This window comes from Nomia melanderi, chromosome 2, assembly GCF_051020985.1.
Source record: "Nomia melanderi isolate GNS246 chromosome 2, iyNomMela1, whole genome shotgun sequence".
Taxonomy (NCBI): Eukaryota; Metazoa; Arthropoda; class Insecta; order Hymenoptera; family Halictidae; genus Nomia; species Nomia melanderi.
Window position 1 is genome coordinate 15,897,669 of NC_135000.1, and position 20,370 is coordinate 15,918,038.

A 20,370-nucleotide genomic window follows, 5' to 3' on the forward strand; every position below is an offset into this window, starting at 1 on the left:
AAGAACAATTGAAAATATGGATATTTGACAATATAAATGAGATTGGGTCATCTCACCCGACATTACACTAGCTGTTAGTTTTCAGTTCTGCATTTCAGTTCTGCATCTCGTTCTTACATTTCATTCAGAACCGAAGAATAACAGTTATAGAACTTATTGTAAGAATATGCTTACTCTGAAACTATAGTGTTGATAATAGAAATACAGTTTCTAACTTCGACTTATATGCAATGAATAACATTTATTTTTATTAAAGTCACTTCATCATCATCATTTGTCACTGTACCGCAAGTGGTGAAAATATTGATAATCTTCGTTCTTGACGGGTACATTCCTTACTCGTGGTTGCAAGAATATTTACTGATAAATTAATCCCTTATCTTATAGTAAGAAATCATCGTCACAATAAAAATGTGTCACAATAAACATACAGTTTTTTTATTATCAATATTTAATCTATTAAAAAAATGTGCACTTACAATGAATAAAATAAAATTTCTTTGCTTCTTTTTACAAACACTTAACAATGAATTAATTTGAAAGATAGTTAGGAATAGGTATAATTTGGTACAAATTTTTATAGTTAATTGATATTGTCAGTTCATGTAATATAGAATATTTATTTACGTAATTTACATTACATTACATTACATTACATTACATTACATTACAATACAAAAACATTATATCTTATTAATATTTATTACAACGTAAATGCAGTAAAATCGTTGACATTAATGAATAATATTCTTTATCATATATACAAAACCATTTCTTGTATGCAATACAATTTAATTATACTCTACCCCTTACTTAAGTACTGGAACATACGAAGATATTAACAGTACAAAAATAAAATCAAAAGTATCATTGAAACATGATCATTTTTGTCCCAAATTAAACTAAATATTTCTTAATAATATGTACTTAAAAATGATCAGTACAATTTTTGAAAATTATGTCCAGTGGAAACGTAATAAGGATAAAGAGGTCACTGAGTTAGAGAACAAGAAAGTAAGTCCTATTACCAACGAGGCTGTAAAAAGTTTTATTAAACGACTGTACAAAGTAGAAAAACAAGCAACGATCTAGGAGGAAGCGAGATCCTGAAATGTTTCATCTTTTTACAGTGGAACTCATTTGCGGAGTCCAGTGGATCCTTGTTAGTCGTGTTTTCCGATATTAAACCCTTTTTCAGACAGCCACGAGGACTCGATGACAGACAAACCGCGAATATAACATCTTCCGGTGGCTACGACCTCCGTGAACAATATTAGCGGCGGCTTGGAACCATGTAACGTCGAGGAAGGATGTATCGCTACCGGCTGCTTCGAGCTCACCTACACACATGTACAATCCAATTACTCCTAAATTCTCGTTATCCACTCGCCGGGAGAAAACTTACTTAAACTGCACCCTATACCCGAGAAACTAGTTTAAGCCTCGAATTCCCGGAATAACAACAAAATGACGCTACCCCTTCTCAAAAACTTCTCTTAATTTTGTCGTGTAGTTTTTCATCTTGTAACGTCAATATCTTCTTCTTGTCCGTGAACAAGACAGTTGAATGACTAGACCTTTGTTATTGTTAACTACTAGAATTGCCTGTCCGAACAATCAAATGGAACTAACTGTAGGGAATATTGTAAAGTGAACCGAGTTAAGAAATTTCTGAGAATATTATTGTTAAAAGGAATTAACTCTTTGAAACTGACAGTATTGACTTTCGTGTTGCAACGTGGAGAGTAGATTTTTATACGGACATATTTATTAATTGAATCGACTCCGTAACGACACAAAATAAAACTTACTAATACTGGTTATTTAATATTTTCCACCACATATAAATACAAATACTAACTGTTAATAATTAACAATAATAATAATTAATAATACTAACATTAATACTAATAGGCATTATCTTATTTCTGGTTTCTACTTCTTTTCAGCTATGAGCTTTCTATAACCAACGCACGTTCATTATGGCTCGACGTTTAAAAAGCAATATGTGAATTGTTTAAAATTCAACGAAAAAACGTTTCAGCACTTCCTTTGAGAAAATCTTATTTAGAAGAACATTTTTTCAATTTCCGTGCTGAAAACGATTTTACATAATTTAGAAAATTAGAAAAATATCAAAGATTCGAAAAACTTCATCATATTAACAATGCGTAAATATATATATATATATATATATATATATATGAAATATATATTTTACATAATTCTTTAATTTATTTGGAGTTAACATCTGATGTTAGGATGATATCTTGGTACATTCACACAAAGTAAAAATAAATCTCTAAACTCATTCATACGAATTCATTTTCCCAAACATTTATATTGTCAATAAAAAGAATAATTGAAAGTGCAATGCATTTAGCAAGATGAATAATCAATAAACAATTTATTAAATACAGAAGAGCACCCATACAAACTATGAATACGTCGATCGCTTTCAACGTTAAAAGATTAAATATTGTCACAACTGCAAATAAGCGTCATAAATACCCGACCATTAGATAGCCTTAAAATGATTTGCCGAACTCTAAACAAGTTTTTCCTGAAACTTAATTTCCTGACTTTGTTCCACGCTTTCATGAGAAAATACTAGCTGTTCGTCCTAACCGTTCAAACACTCATTCTATTTATTTGTCGCTATAGTGAAACTGAAATTATCTCGGTATCATAATTTTTATTCTTTTCAACTACTTAACTTTTTGCTTCAAAATATCGTACTAGACTCACGAAAAAAATTTTTAATAGAGTTTAACAAATATTATTTAATTCTCTTGAGTTTAAATTGAACATCATTTTTTATTATAAATTATTACGTTTTGGATTTTCTAATATTTAAAACATTAACGACAAAATAGTTATGTCGAGTACAGTTTGTAAAAGAAGTCATAAGACGAAGAATTAAAATTAAAAATGAAAGGTATAGTGAAAATCGCATCATTTATCTTGAGGCCTGACATTTTATTAAAATTCTTTTAAAAAAGAATTTTAATTTTCTATTCTATTTGTTTTTTTATAAACAAATAAATCACATATCGAGCTCTTAAGTATTAAAAAAAAAGAAAATTATGCAACAATCTCCCACTTTTAAGTAATTAAACTGTTTGTTTGCAACTTTTGAATCCAGGTACGGAAACCTAACATCGTCGATATGACGACAATCATTCTGGAAGGATTAACACCTTGACACCGGTGCTGAATTCACGTTTTTGCCTGTCCGGTGGCCAAAATTGTTGAACTTAATGAAATTATCAACAATTAAATTCATTTTCAACTATACATGTTGAATTTTTCCAACTACATACCGAACCACTTTAACGAACTTATTTGATGGTATATGTCGTCTATAAAATTTGATCGACATAAAATTGTGAGCCACCAGTGGTACACGGCGTATAAGAAAAGTTTAATTCACCTAAGTAAATGAGATTATTAAATAAGTAAATATAGACCAATAAATTATAAATAAATAAATGATCAATATAAAATAAATTTTATAAATTTTAATAAACAAATTCAATAAAAATTAATAAATATTTATTAATAATTTTCATTTGAACTATATTAATATTCATAATCTTAGTAAATTTAGAAATAAATTCTTGAAAAATAATTACTTCATCTATATTAAGACAATCGGGATGACGGCGTCGACGTATTAAACCATTCACCTTTACCTTTCAACAGTTTTTTCTGGAAAAACATCTACAGATTTAACACTAAAACTACCGAGCATTTACATTGAGTTTTTGATTTAATTGATTTATAATTCAGTTTGCGTATTGCTAAATCGATTTCCTTAATAATCTCTTAACGAAACATTTATTATCTTTTTAATAATTGCAAAAAGAGGAAATGAGGAATGGGTCATTTTGACCCATTTGGTAGTTTTAGTGTTAAAACGGCCACGAGTGCCAACCGGCACAGAGGGCTAGCGCAATCGGAAGAATCGAATACTCACGGTGATGTAAGTTTGATCCCTCTGCAGTTCGGCGAGGTTATCGTAGAGGCCCTCGAGGAGCGCTTTCCTGAGTTGCTCTGTATTCGTTCCGCAGCTCGCCTTCTCCAAATTCGCACGTTTCGCTAATGCGGCAAGCTGCTGGCGCACCTCCGCGGCATACTCCAGATTCCTATGATGCAGAAAGTTCTCGTGACACCAGACCTTCTTCTGCTTCGTGTTCATGTATGCGCGAAAAACGTTCAGCAACGTGACATGGTCTCCCTCGGGTGACGCGAATCTGGAACGAACGAAACACCGGCAACGTGTCACGTAACAAGCTACAAGTATCGATCACGCTTCGGACCATTTGACATTCGCAAAAGAACGCTCGGATACCTGACACACCAGATATCGCGAGCTTTTTAAATCTCGTGATTTTTAGGCAATTCAAAATATCACTGGACTGTTTTCCAGGTGAAACTCTTTCAGCCTGATTGGTACTCTAACGAAAGTTATGATTACAGTAGACTCTCGTATAACGCGTATAACGCGAGTCTAGAATCAGTGCTTCGTATTTAAGCATACTTTCAGCTGACTAATTAAAAACACCGGATTGGTGATCATCCATCCGTAACTCCGAGCAAGGTATACTTAAATAGGAAGCACTGATTCTGGCTGGCCACTATTAGTGAATCCTCAAACCTTCTGATGATGCCAGCTGCAATGCTAGAAGAACATCAGGAAACAATTCCTGATGGACATGTCTTACACGCGTAAACTTTTGAACACTTCTCAAAATATACTCTATTCGATTCGATACACTTCTACCAACGTCTATTTAATAAATATATTCTTTTTTGAAAAATCCTGAATGTTTAGAATGAATAAAGTCTGAAGACGTTGTTATAAACTACTATTACTGGTTTACCACGCGGCTCATTTTGAAATTTTGTAAATTAACGCTGCATTGTTCTTTCATTCACAGTATCGTCCCAAATGCTTCGTTTATATTTTCAGTCGTTTTCGCAGCATTATTTCGAAGTTTGAATTCACATAAGAAAATTCCACAAATATTAAAGGTGTCCATGTTTTGAAAAAACGTTGCAAGAAATAGTTATTATGAATAATTCGAAGAAGGTATTTTGCAAAAATTTACTTTGATAATCGACAATGAAACTGTTTGAGAAGTTGTATGAAAAACAAAGGAATAGCGACGATAGAAGTAGAAATATTTATGAGTGAGAAAAATCCGACATTTCATATTATACGATCTAATACGTTACGCGTTGTGTGAATTTGCGTTATGGGAAATCGTGCTGTACGAGATTTATCTCCTATAACATGAATAATATGAAGTTGTTTGAATGATTATTATAAATGAACATGTTTCGAATGATTATTACCACGCCAACTCTTATTTTTTTATGTTTTAGGCTAAATAAAAGAATCATGGAAACAGAAGTAATCGATAACAGTAAAGCAAACAATATAATGTTCAATTCAACCTTATTTCATTTTTAAATGTTATAAATTCTTGGATTTTATTACATATCACGTTATACGAGGAATCGCGTTATATGAGAACTATAGTCGCAAAATCTTCGGCGCATTATAGGACTTCACGTTGTAAGAAGTCGCGTTATACGGAAGTCTACTGTATTTGCATCGGAATCTACAAAATACGACTATGCTACATTTTGTAAAGTTTGGAAGATACAAGAAAATTGAAAAGTTTAAAAAATACAAAATAAAAGCAAATTCGTTTCTTTCTTCGCGCTAATGTCTGAAATTGTTTAATGTTCATTTTTCTTTTATGTTTAATTTGTGACATCAAGAATAACAATTAAGAACTAAAATTTTGCAAAAATATTCTTTGCATCATATTCTGTCCTTTTTCTAACAAAAAGCTATTTGAAAAATTTGTAAAAACGGTCCTCCTTCTAGACACCCATTCGTTTAAATCGTGAAAAACTAAGAATAGCAAGTACATAACACTTTTTCGTGTATTATGAGCTGTTATATTCTACTTTCTTCACTGAAAAATCGATTAAGTTCATTCAATACCTTCAAATTTTAAATTTATTTAATTCAACTAAACATATTGTATTATTATTTTACTGCCAGTAAGACAAGTTCTTAATTTTGTATTTAAATTTGATTAATTTATCTTCTATTTTTGTCTTTTACTCTATTCCAAGTAAACTAAGTCTTTTAACATATTTGATTTTGGTATTTGAAAAAATGAAGCAACAACAAAAGGAGCTGAAGTCGATTAAAATGAATACCTCAATCTCGCAACATAAGCTTGTTGCCTTTTAGCAGGTGGATCGGTGAAAACAGACTCCCCCGACAATAGTGCAATCACTGACAACGCTTCCTCGAGACACTGGTGCTCCACCGATGCAAGAATTACTTTGGTGAATCTTGGATCCAATGGGAATAAGGACATCGTCCTGCCAAGTGTAGTCAGCTGCGGCGGAGAACCTATTCGCGTGAAAATCAAATGTGAAAGTTTTATATGATATGGTAATACTGTCTAGTAACGCCCCAGTGGGTCGAAAATAAATGGCAAATAGAGGTTGTCAATTGACCTCAATCATTCTTCAACGTAGAGGTGATCAAAATTTTTCCAGTCTGTTCACCGGATCTTCATCCGAGCATCTACAATGTTTCCCGGTGCATTTAACCCTTTGCACGCGGAAGCGTTTTTGTTACATACAGTATACCCATTTTATTTGCGTAGAATACTTTAAATTAGTACAGTTGACGATATTGAGACGATATTGTTCAGACACTCACGGTACATAAGAGAATTTTCATAAAAAGCTAAATTATTAAAATATATTACAATAATTTGTACATTCATAATTTTAATACATTTCTATATATTTATAAATATTCAGAACTCGCACCCTTGCGTTTTCTCGAAAAATACACCTACAATTTTAATAAATATTTCTATATAATTAAAAAGAATTGAAACATTGTCTTGGCAACATAAATAATAAAAAATTCGAACACAAGATTTATTAATGATCAAACTAAATACGTCCTCCTAAATCGTAATTTTAGTAGCGTCAAGGCGAATTGCAATAGTTTTCACAAAAGCGCAGTCAAGCTCAATGCGGCCACAATACCAACCAGCGCCGAAGAAATGAAATATTGTTCCACAAAGAAAGAAGTCGAGGAAACATATTGTTTCCTGTGAACCCAGATATATTTTCTCCGTACGTCGATGTCGCTTATTTGAATTTCAGAATCTTCTGGGAAAGTTTGCAACTACAGAATTTTGTTAGGCAATAATTCTATCGTGCCTGGTGGTATCGACGCAACTCTGATGTGAATAAAACTTACATTTTTCACAAACTTTTCAAATCAATCATCCCAGAAACATAATCATTGTTCCATAAACGTTGACGGTACCGTAACGGTAATCCAATTTGTTTTTAATTAAAAAAAAAATCATTTCACTGTTCAGTTGATATACAGCCTCTGATCAAAATATTAAGCCCACCCACAGTTTTTAACATTTTTCACAGTAATCGGAAATTTGAATTAATTTAATAATAACTTTTACTATCTATTAAGATATGTACATATATATTACATAAATAAACATTAATAATTTGTGCTTCCCTCTTTTGCTTTTATTATAGCATTCACCCTTTTTAACGTACTGTGTTTGCATTTGGTGATCACGTCTTTGACTTTGGAATGGTCTTGCCAAATTTCAACAATTTTTGCTTTTAAATCTGCTACTGTAGTAGTAAGTGTTATACACAAGAGTTTTCAGTAAACTCCAGACATTTTCAATGGGGTTCATACCTGGAGAATAAACAAAATTTTTACTGGTCGGACAATAAACTCTCAATAATAGAACATTATGTATAATAATACGCATATTATTACTATAAAAATATGTAATATATACTATGTACAACCTTAAATAAAAATTAATACAAATTACATTTTGGCCTTTTACTTCCACGATTACCACCAGAATTGTGGATGGCCCTAATTTTTTTACCCGGAACTGTAGAATTTTCTAAAATTGACACTTTTATTTCCATAAAAATAAGTTTTCACTGACAAAAATGTTACTTTTTATCTTACTGGTAATAGCGAGCATGTTCTGGAACAAGCATTGCAGCGTAAGTTGTTGGTAAGACACTGTGCGAAGAAAATGAGATTAAGGGAAGCTATTGAAAGTCATACAGATTCTAGAACACCTGAGCTTAGAATCGATGAAGAATGGTGTTTAAACTTAGACCTATCTTACAACCGTTAACCTGAGCAAGTCCTTTGTTAAATACTGGTCTTACATCGAATCTACACACTGAATAGTAATTGCAATCCTATTGGAATTATCTTTGGTTCACAATTTAACTTCAAATACGGTACCAATGGGACAATGTTCCATTCACGCATGGTACACTGTTAACAATGTCTTTAGAGCAAACTCTATGCTCTGGTTGACTTGAATACTATTATCACCTTTGACTCCCTTGAAACCACCTACACATACATGTGACTAGACGTTGTATGTAACTAACATTTGATTTCAGTTCTTTCATCAGCAGCTTACACATTAGGACACTAAAGTTACTAGTTCACATTGCATGATTAAGCTGAGTAGCCAGATGCTGCGTGCAATTTAAAATTGAAGTGACAGTAAAGTAACTGCTTTGTTGTACTGTGCTTGTAACCACTTATTATTTAAAAATAAATCATACTTATACGTTACCAATGTAAATTAAAAATATGAAAAATTTGTAATATTGAAGTATTAAAATTTGGAAAACCGGTAAAATTTGAAAAATATTGTAACGCTAAAATTAAATTTAATAGCAATTTTACATTTTACCTAGTAACAAATTTAAATATAGAAGTCTTAGTAAATAGAAAATGCGTGACTCATAAATATAGAATTATAACTTGAAACTTGAAACTTGAAATTTAAAATTTGCAATTTTACTTTGTAGTCTGCATTACTTGCTAACATCGTAATTTCAATACATCACCAAAAGTTCAGAAAAACTCAGCACTTTCACGTAAAAAAAACCTGAAGAACTAAACCACGAAGTGTTCGAAGTAATATTATTCGAATTGAAAGTCATTCGCGATGCGCGCGATAAAAACCAGCTATCAATCAATGAAAGCCGAGTGTCTCGCTAGACCTCCCAAGTCGCTCGACTTCACGAGGGAAAACCGTATAAATAAATGGTTCTACAGATGAATGAATAATTCAATTGTTGAACGCGAAATGCCCAGAAAGATGCAATCAAGAGCTTAAGATTGCGATGTCGAAAGACTCTCGAAACCGTTACCAGAAGTTATAGACTCGCAACGAATAGCTATGCATATACAATCCCAAGCAGTACACTTCGAATTAAACCGCATTTGCTTTCGATTCAGATCCAGCGGGTAACAAGGTTGAAAAATAATCAGTTTCAATACATTCGAGGGAAACCATGCTCACCTTTAACACCGCCAAGCTTCTCCAAACAGGTCACCGCGACGTCGACAGCTTCTGTCGGCGGTTTGTCCATGAAATCAAAGGTAGTGATATCAATCCCGATGGCGAGCAGCTGGAGCGCCACTCCCGCGAGGGAACACCTTTGTATCTCGGGCACCGGCATCTCCTTCATCCTTTCGAAATCTTCTTTCGTGTAGGTTCTGTAACATTTGCCGGCCGCTTCCCGGCCCGCTCTGCCTGTCCTCTGCCAGGCCTGTGCCTTTGAGACTTTTTCCACCCTGAGCACATCCAATCCTGTCGTCGGGTGATGAGTTCTCGCTTTGACCACTCCAGTGTCGATCACATGTCGAATTCCTGTGTAATTTCATCCGGGAATCTCTGTGTACCACAATCCTCTCACGAATGTAATCACGAAAGCGAGCCGAGTAATCAAGTCTGTCACGAACGAGTACCGGGGTTTCGGTCGTGATATTAGCAGATTGCGGCGCTCGTGGAAAATGAAATTGGCCCACGCCGATGGATAATTTGCCGAATTAATCCGATCAAGGACGACCTCGTCCGGCGAAGACGATTTATTCGCAGAACGGAGTCGGAAGGAAAGGATTTTTTTGGAAACGTTTAGAACCGCTGACAGTGTCGAGCACCGAGTGTATTAATTTGCCTGAGAGTTCATGGAGTGTGAATGGTTAACCAGTTAACTGAGTTTGACGAGTACACGCGTCATCTTAGAGCTTGAAATGATACTAATTCTTTCAACGATGAATTATTCATTCGTTCACGTAAACATGCAACTCTTCTTTGTTTTGCTTTGGTTTTTCATTAAAATATACCCTGGGTGCATTCGTCCTGCATTTGACGAATACACACTTCATTTTAACATTTTATTGCGCGCAAAACGCGAGATTTTTTAAACTACATTCCACAGTTAACAAGTTAAGTAAATGTGTAAATTGTCATGGGACAAGTAGGATAAGTGGGACAGGTGGAAATTTAGTTGAGAAAAGAGAATAAGTTTTTCATTTGAAACTTGATTTCGGGTAAATCGTGTTTGAAGATTCGTCGAGGATACGTGTTGCTGAATATAAATCAACTAACGTGTCCGTTCGTTACTGCTTGTATCTACTTCTTGTAAAACCTATTGCACGCTGTACTCCACAAAACCGAAATGTTCAATGAAAAATTGTTTTGCTTTGTATAAAACAACTTCTTTTGTTCTACGTCACTTTGTATGATATAGACACTACGGTACGATTAAATACTCGACTAAATAGATATAGGTAACTTTGAGAAAATTAAAATTTGTTAAAAATATTAATATTAAATTTTAAATTGTTCTATATTGAATTTTACATTGAATTTTAATTTGAAGCTATTATCAAAAACGCAAAAAATTTAGAGAAGAATTTGTTAACACTCGTCATTTATAGAAAACATAATAAACTAGTGCACATATATCTCACACTACACAATTGTGTATACTATTCATAAAATCTACAGTTCACTTAAAATTATAACATAAATCTAATGAACGATTAAAATAAATTAATTCAAACAAAAACGAATGAAACAAATAGAAATTATTAGCAAAGATCAGATAGATAAACTAAATGATACCTAATCCTCAATTTCTACGGTAACATTTTATACGAAAAAATATTATTCGACATTAATATATTTTATATTACTTGAGTATATTAAGAACAAATCTCTCTAATATTTGTATTCCTCGAAAACCCAATTTCTACTTTCTAAATTCAAATGAAGTGAAAAATGAAATGATTTATAAGCCTACCTTATGTATCTATATGTAATAAATGGGATGCTTATTAGAAGATATTATATTTATATCGAAGTGACTCAAAGCTCTATGTTAATTTAATAACATTTATCATATGTTTATATAAACATTATCCACTGTAATCAGACAGAAAATCAAGGGGTTATATAAAATACAATCTCAGTACCACCAATTCTTTACACTCACACTTGGGTAGAAAAAATTATACAAAATCTTTAAGACACATATGTAAATAAGATGGAATAAAACAATCTAATATTCTTATGCTCTAAATGTTAATAAAAAAATAAAGTTAAACCGAAGTAACTTAAAAGTAAATTAAGAAAAGTGTCTCTATAAAATATTCATATTATCAGGTAATATTTTGTATCAAAAATCTAAATTGAAAATACGTAGAATGAAAATTTTGATATAGAACAATAGTAACACGGTATTAGTTTACCAGATCATATTTTTCGGTTAACAATTCAAGAATTAAACTGTTTCAACTATTTCTTGAAATCATAGTAAATTAATTTTTTATAAATACATCTAATATAATTCTAATAAGGCAACGTCGTTAATAGCATCTACAGATGTTTACAGAGTAATAATTCTTTAATAAAGCATGTTGAAAAATATTTAAATTTGTACAAACTCCTTTCACCCGTTGTATCTTTATTAACATAGAAATTTGGTCACTTTTAGCATATCCCATGTATCCTTGAAACCCGCAGAAATTTGCATAATTATAACTTACCACCAATTGTAACAGACGTTTCAGCTACGTTGGTTGACAAAATAAGCTTCCGCATTCCAGGAGCAGACGGCTTAAAGGCTTCCAATTGTTGATGCGTTGGCAAAGCTGAATACAATGGAAAGACCTTTAATGGCGGATATCCCTGTCCATCCAACTGTTTAGCTACTTGTCTTGCGCTCACGACTGCAGCTTCTATTTCTTCCTGCCCAGTTAAAAAGACCAGAATGTCCTCGCTGGGGAAAGACAGAAAAATTCAGGAAATCGTTCGTTTCCTTCTGACCTAGTTTCCACTTGCGTACGGACTGTTTTCCTTTAATCTAATTGAAGTAACGGTATGTAAATTCCACAATCCTGTTACAGACTCAGATAGATTAAAAATAAATCTAAGATATTGTTCATGTTTTATGGAATATATAAATAGCTGGATTGTACGTAGAATATAATCATAAAATTGAACGTCAACGGCTTCAAACGTTTTTTGTTTGGAAATGTGCCCTGGAAAATGTCATATCTGACATCATCTAATATAGTTATTTTTATAAGATATAAAATTAAAACATCTCGTTTAAGATACCTCTGTAGGATGTTTAAAATGTTATATGGTAAGCTAATAGGATTTCCAATGGCTAATTCTTTTCTCAATTCTTTTACCACCACTTGGGATACAAATTTAACATTTTGTGTCAGAGTTTTCTGCGCGTTTCGGTCAACAGTTTTTCTCAAAACAAAAATTTGAACTGAAACTGAAGTTTGAATTTATTACTGCCTCCGATGTTCAGCAATATCCACATCTTACTTTCTATGAAATTATTGAATTATTACCTGCTTATCATATGTATTAATTTCAATTTTGTCGAAAAGTACCAAGGTCAATGAAATTCTATTAAAAAGACTAATATGGTACAAACTATGACTACAGTAATCATATCACAGAATGAAAAGGAAGTCGCATTACGGTTGTGTAAAAAACTAAAAAATTGTACATTACAAATTTTGTAGAAGTGTTGAGCCAAAAATGCTTAGACATGTTTGGTATGTAAAACCTGCATCATCGATCAAATTCTCATTCAACCAGGCTTCGTCAATTTGCGGAACAACAAATGCAAATTGCCTATGCGATCGTATGTAAAAAGCGTCCACGTTCTAGTTATAAAATAGCACAGTAAAAGAAGGCAGGCATTCGAGGATAAAAGTCTCGCTTACTTGGCAGGATTATCGCGATGAATCTGGAAAGCGGTAACAAGAGCGGAAAACGCATAATCTTCTTGCGACTTGACGGCGTGATAAATCTTCACGGGATGCTGACGACCCTCTAAGTACACCGCCGGTGCTTGAAAATACTTGGCGAACTTATCGACGTCCATCGTCGCCGACATCACGAGCAGCTTCAATGGTGGCAGGTTTTTAAGCTTCCGTAAATTCTGCGCCCGCCTCGCCACACCGAGCAATACGTCGGTCTGCACCGATCTTTCATGCGCCTCATCCAGAATCACCACAGAATAATTGGACAGATTCTCGTCGGTCATCGCCTCACGAACCATCATACCATCGGTCAAATATTTGATCCTCGTCTGGGGGGACGTAACGTCTTCAAAACGCACGCAGTAACCGACCAACTTTCCTGTTTCCACCCCTTGTTCTTGGGCCACTCTACGTGCCACGCTGACCGCCGCCACTCTTCGCGGTTGCGTGATGCCGATGCAACCTGATACACCTGCTATGCCCGAAGACAGAAGTAACTGAGGAATCTGCGTGGTCTTGCCGCTGCCAGTTTCACCAATTACGATCAGCGTGCTGTTGCGTCGAATCTCCTCAAGCAGTCTAAAGTCAAACGATTTGGAAAAGATTGTAAAATGCTATATAACCCCTTGCTGCTTGATTTTCTTCTTAACGATCGTCTAATTTATTTTATTGCTATTGATAATTCGTAAGGTCACAAAGAATGTCTTTATTCGTTGTAGGTATACTTTTAAATACTTTAAAGGAAGAACTAGTAATAGTGAAATAGATTTTTACTTTGGTCTTTGTGCAATGAGTAGCATTGACATTTATTAAGATCAACTATGTAGAATTTATCAGTATATAGAAACGTGGTAACTACGTATTGACATAGTTAATCGCATGTTAATTTTTTTATTGTTATCTTTAACGTAGTGTAAGATCATCTTAAGGAGGGAAAAGTCGAAAGCTGGTCGTCTGCATTTCGTCAATCGATGCTTTCTTAAGGAAAAGCGTCCTTGAATTGACGCTGACAAGAGGGGGTCTTCCGGTTGAACAGTGCTTCTCAGGACATTCTTTCTGTAGCCTTCGAGCGAAGAACATTGTCTTCAAAATCTACAAAATCCTGTCTTACAGTAGATTTCTTCTTGTTATGAGATTATCTAAATAACTCGTGTGTGAAATACAAAGGAAAGTATCAAAATTGGTATTTATATGTAAATACGAATATCGGTATTACTCATTTAATTGACTTTCGTACTAAACACTTTATATCCTCCTACTAATGTTTATCCTATGAATATATTTTTATTTATATGAATGATTCATATGATACTTTAATAACCCATTTCATGTATCGTACGTATATAATAGACAAACGGACCTTAAAAATCGTTAACAATTAAAAGAAATAACTATTGTGTTTACTATATCAATATTAAACCAAACTAACAACATGTATAAATAATGAATATGAGAAACTCATATTCAAGAATGAAACGTAACATTAAAGGACAAAAAAATAAATAAAAAAATAAATATGTCGTGAGCACGCTTCTCGCGTTCTCTTCTGACACAAAACCAGCTGATATTATTTTTTATATATCTCAGTAATTTTACTATATTTTGATTTGATTTGATTTCTTGTGCCATTTCAAGAGAAAACTTCAGGGAAACATGTCTTAAAAAGTTACGCTAAAATAACTTAATTCCCCGTAATCACTAATAAACTTTAATGTGCCCTGAGAGGGGACATCCGAGTGATATGCTAGAATCACGATGTCCCCTGAGAGGGGACAGCGGAGTGCAAAGGGTTAAATCAATGCAGAGTTTTGAATTAATTTGTTACAAAACTGCATTCTCAAATATTAATAACTTATCAACTCTAATTATGTTTAATTACATTATTATGTTAATTACGCTCAACATTCGATTAATTGTAGTTTCAGGTAATTAATTACTTTGAACAGGAGTGATAAATACTTTATATTATAGATAAGTACATATGCATCATAATTACATGGTATATGCATATTACTTATTTGAGTTCAAATTAATAGTAATAGTAATTAGAAAACCATATTTATTTTACATAATAATTTAAAAAATTGAAAATTATTTAGATATGTATACTATAATAGATAATTCCATGAAAAAATTATTTTAAATATTTGAGAAATGAAAACATGACATAGTATGGTGGCGTCATCTATGCGGTAAATTAGGAAGTTATAAGCCGTGCACGGTCGGTGATACTCCATTTTGTTTTGTGATACTCACGTGCAAGAATGTTGTCAAGATATTGTTCGTGAGCTAATGTAGTAACGAAAATCAATCGAAAATCGAAAGCAAAATGATGCAGCACTTACCGCTTGCGAAGCCTGTAAACTGGTAAAGATTTCCTTTGTTGTAGTATGCTTATGTTTCCTTTATCCACACTTTCTGTCTGAACGTGTTGACTATCCTCGAGTTTTTTAATTTTGCTTGGGCTCTCGTTAAACACGACGGTGGTAGGACGTTTCGGTGCTAATTTTGAAAAGCCCGAAGTACCCATAACGTTATACTTCGAATCCATATTGTCGTGGACCCCCATGTCACCAAAAAATGTAACACAAACAGCAAACTCAAGAATGGTGCTCTGACCACGAGCACGCACGTGTTGCACACTACAGCTGTGTACAAATAAGTACCTTGACAGGAGGAAAATGCGACCAATGGCGTAGTTTCCTTAATTTAGACTTTACTTTCATTCGCTCTTTTTTAACGAAAAAAAGAATAATTTCTGCAAATTATTACCTCTGTAATTTTTATAAATTTTTATACAGGTTCTAAAGAAAAAAAGCAATAGTGAGAAAAGGAAACAAGGCATTGTACAATACAAAATTTGTTTTTCTTTTCAATTTAATGTATAACGCATGAATATAATGCATTAAACAAAAAGTTATTTCTATATGAAAAAGTTACAAATTATTATAAGTATCAATTTATTTAACACAGCACCTTTTTATGATATGAAATATGATGATGATTAATTGAATTTCTTAACTTCATAAATTATGAATTCATTACTATAAAAAAAAAAACAATTTGTATGAGAATATGTATGAAATTAATATATTTAGGTATGATATAATATTTCTCAATATTTTATATGTTTCATATTTTATTATTATATGTACATTTTGATACACTGATATATTACAATATGTTAGAGATCATACATAATAATAATAAATTTAACATTTTGGCATGTTCTTTCGTTAAACAAGAGGTAGAAAATAATTTCTTACTTATTCATGCTATAAGCATGCTATTAATTATATGACAATTTTTAAAATTGTATTATTATTGAACTTTGTGATTACAATGCAGTTAGTGTAAAACAAATAATATATTTCTGTTAATTGTCATGTGTCGACATATTGATCTATTTGTAAAACATCCGCTTGTCGACAGATTAAAAATCAGTTATAGTCAATTGTAAATGTATTGATTAAGAAATTATCACAGATTAACGCTGTGTAAGAGGAAGACACAGTGAGCAAATATTTTAATGATACCTTAAACAAGGATAACTATTTATTCGAAGTTATTTCTAAATGGAATGTATCATCGTAAAGATCGATGAATTGGCACTTTCGTACAAGGAGGCACCTAAAAATATAAATAATTGTGTAAATTAGATCTTATTATTTAATTTTTATCAAAAAAAGCATTTTCATTCAGATGATAAGTAATTAAGTGAATAACAAATTACCATTGCTCCAATACGAGATAAATAACGGTTTCTTATACTAATATCAGATTGTGGTTGCAGAAGATCATCGGTAAACAAATCGGAAGTTGATTCCGTTGACAACAGCTTTTCTCTTTCGAGACTTTCGGGTGTAATTCGAAGTTGCTCATGCTTCTCTCTTTGACCTGGGGTCATATTTAGATAACCACCAGTTGTTACTATATCCAGTACCCAAATTGCAACAGAAGTTATCAAAGAAACTGTTGAAAACATGCTAATTATAGATAATTATAAACATATTACGATCATTAAATTGGAAAATAAAAAGCAGAAGACGTACTCCACAACCAAATCAAGAAAAACACTTCAAGCATGAAATATCCATTTTGATCCACAATTATTCCTGCTATAATACTAACTATAGCCAATCCTAGATTTTGTCCAGCTTGCGCTCTGCAAATCGAGAATATTATAATCATATAAATGCAAACAAGCTTGAATTCTAGATATACTAAAAGAAATAAATTCAGCTCCACTTACAGTCCATAAGCTGTACCGAGCTGATATTCTGGTGTAACAAGAGCAATTAATGGCCATAAACTACTTGCAAGCATGGAATATGCTAATCCCATGAGAATCATACACACGTAGGGGTCTACATATGTGAATGCGAGTAATCCATGAGCCATTATAGTTGCTAAAATACTGATAAATACCCATGATATATTTTTTCCAGATCTATCAACAAGATATCCTAAAATGGGGGATGCAACAGCCGATATAGAATATACAAGGGAATTAACTGTGTTTGCATTTGATGGCTGGAATGCATATTTCCGTTCAAAGAATACTCTAAGGAAATAAGATTATATAATACATGTAAATATGTATAATATGATTATGAAACTTTCCTACTATTCATACTTACTTTCCTAAGGTGATGAATGGGAATATTGCGACATAATAAGCAATACAGATGAAAGCTATTAACCAGAATATAGGCTTAAAGTCTTTGACATCTGTTAGACTAACAACCTCGGTTTCTTGCCCTTCTCCTCTTCTTAATAATCTTGCCGCACGTTTATCCATGATACCCAGTACACATCCGCAAATCAAAGATCCCACACAAGTTAAAGAAGATAGGAAAAGAATAATTCCAATACATTCAGGTCCTTTATAATACTGAGACACAAATTGATAGATTGGTTCCATGACCAAGAAATTCACTGTTGAACCAAGTCTTGCAAAACTCAGTTGCAAGCCAAATACCATATTGAGCTCTTTTCCTTTGAACCACAGTACAGCATAATTATTTTGAGCAACTGCTAATGATTCTGAACCAATACTGTAACAGGTATTAAAGTTAATTCCAATAATCTATCATAAGGAATACACTACATTAAAAAAACATACCCAAAAACAAATCGACCAAGCATCATAAGCCAAAATGCATTAATTATAGCTCCTGTTGCAAATATAAGTTGACCAATTAAAGCAAGTCCCATGTATATTATTGTTCCTGCTCTAATACCAAACACGCTGTCCAATAAAAATCCTCCAATGAAACAAAGAATCATATTTGGCCATGAATAAATAGAATACAATAGCACAAATCTGCTAGTTGACATGCTTAGATCAGATTTCATATTGTCTTGTAATGCGCTAGGATTGTCAAAACAAAAGAAGGAACCTGAAAAAATATTAGATTACATTAACTGATTTAAAAAATAAAAGTGCACCCATCAGCAAATTACCCTAAGTAGAGTCAGTGACTTGATTATTTCAATCATGTTTGAATTTTTGACAAAATAAGTTTTATAATTCGAATAATTGAGCGTAGCGAACATGTATCCTGTATTCTTTCGAAATAAGCTTTAACAATGCTTCGATATCGAAATGTTACAAAAAACGACGAAAAATAAAATTTCGCGGGTGAAACAGTACTGACGCTCTGATATGTCTTATCTCTGCCGCATGTGCAGCACGAAAAGAACATTATACCCAACCTACAAAGACCGTAAGAATATCGCTGAAATATCACTAAAATTGATACTTCTGTGTTTGTGTCTTATAATTCTTCGTGCATCCGTGAAAAGCTAAGGAATGATTGGAATTGTTTACATAATACTTTTAGAAAATGTTATCATACAATGATATTTCGTGGAAAAATTTCTTTGCTTCGAGTGAATATTTAATGCACATGTACAAGTATAATATTTACTATTTAATCAATAGAAAACAATGTATTATAAAATGTTACATCGCGTAAAAAAAATGACAATAATAATGAAGAAAACTGTAATTTTGTTTTGTTTTTTTTTCCTTTTCTGTAGTGTCTAAAATTGTATATTATTAATAAAATATACGATATTCAATATTAAGTAGTATTTATAAAAATTGATCACGTAATTTAAGTTCTAAAAATATATTCCTCCTTATAATAAAATGCAAATTTGTTTAAATTAAATTGATCTTAAAAAAAGCAAAAAATTTTTTTCAATTTTAGATATTCTTAATTCCATTGCACTAGTCTTAATCATAGTCTGTTTCAATATTTCTAAGAATATAATTGGCGTGTACTGTAAATTCGTTTGTTATTTTGAAAAAATAGCTATAATTTAGCATATTATAAAATATATTACAATTGACACTCTTGTTTTTACATATTGATAAAAATATTTAAGAATATAAAAAAATACCTAATGAGGTCATACTGTATCGAAATAAACACGATCAAATATAAACAATGCCTGTTCAATCGCGTTGTAAAGATAATATTGCAGTATGGATCGTACCGAAGCCTAATAAGCACATCAATGCCAGTCCAAGAAATCTGAACGGCAGCTTCTTGGGGCTGCAGAATCCTTGTAGCGCAATTTCATCTTCTGATCTGTCCAAAGTTGTATCCGGACTTTCGAATATGCCTCCTTCCATGTTACGTTTGATTCTGCTATTCTTTTAATGTTTACAATTGGCAGGCACAGCTACAGGTGCCTTGGTATGCAGATGTTCACAAAAGTTCACTGTACTGATCATTAGATATTCAATGAATATGCACGAGCTAATCCCTCTTCAAAATAAAGCAACTGCAATTCGATTCCAAGAAGAAAAGTATTGTGCCAAAGATCAACTCGTAAACACTGTCGATTAACTACTCGAGCAAGTTAGGTACATGATACCACCAGATGTGTCATTACTAATCTGTCAATCGTATACGTCATGCGACTGACCTAACAAGAACCTCAAAACAATGGAATACCAAAAGGTAAGCGAGAAAATCTCTATGAAATAGGAGAAATAATCGTGAATCAGAAGAGAATTGTTGGTAACAGCGAACACTATGATTTTCCGATCTGTGGCGCCACCATTGAAAACGCTAGACGATTCGTCGGTAAAAGGGACAGAAACATGATTACAGGTACCTATTTACAGATCCCTTTAGTAA

At 32.7% G+C, this 20,370-nt stretch overlaps 2 protein-coding genes and 1 long non-coding RNA gene across 5 annotated transcripts; 1 reads left to right on the forward strand and 2 right to left on the reverse strand.

The window, feature by feature from the left end:
* Positions 1-637: 637 nt before the first annotated feature.
* Positions 638-15,886, reverse strand: ath (ATP-dependent RNA helicase DHX33). Its single transcript, XM_031986183.2, has 7 exons — positions 15,559-15,886; positions 13,175-13,792; positions 11,972-12,204; positions 9,438-9,788; positions 6,244-6,442; positions 3,980-4,256; positions 638-1,340 (listed from the first exon to the last, which is right to left on the reverse strand). The coding sequence occupies exons 1-7, from the start codon at positions 15,780-15,782 to the stop codon at positions 1,164-1,166; spliced, it is 2,079 nt and encodes a 692-aa protein (XP_031842043.1). The 5' UTR covers positions 15,783-15,886; the 3' UTR covers positions 638-1,163.
* Positions 15,449-18,113, forward strand: LOC116431146 (uncharacterized). 2 transcript variants are annotated; one of them, XR_004235862.2, is made up of 3 exons: positions 15,449-15,580; positions 17,456-17,572; positions 17,662-18,113. It is a non-coding gene; the product is annotated as an uncharacterized LOC116431146 (long non-coding RNA). The 2 variants fall into 2 exon arrangements; XR_004235861.2 differs by having other exon boundaries at positions 15,456-15,580; positions 17,468-17,572.
* On the reverse strand, positions 16,370-20,208 carry LOC116431145 (lysosomal dipeptide transporter MFSD1). Of its 2 annotated transcripts, none has more exons than XM_031986186.2 (7): positions 18,680-19,111; positions 18,339-18,615; positions 17,854-18,270; positions 17,466-17,777; positions 17,266-17,378; positions 16,947-17,185; positions 16,370-16,843 (listed from the first exon to the last, which is right to left on the reverse strand). In XM_031986186.2, exons 2-7 carry the CDS (start codon positions 18,569-18,571, stop codon positions 16,799-16,801), a joined length of 1,359 nt encoding a protein of 452 aa, XP_031842046.1. In that variant the 5' UTR covers positions 18,572-18,615; positions 18,680-19,111; the 3' UTR covers positions 16,370-16,798. The 2 variants fall into 2 exon arrangements, with proteins under 2 accessions (XP_031842046.1, XP_031842045.1); XM_031986185.2 differs by lacking the exon at positions 18,680-19,111 and adding an exon at positions 19,721-20,208 and having other exon boundaries at positions 16,373-16,843.
* Between the last annotated feature and the right edge of the window lie 162 nt (positions 20,209-20,370).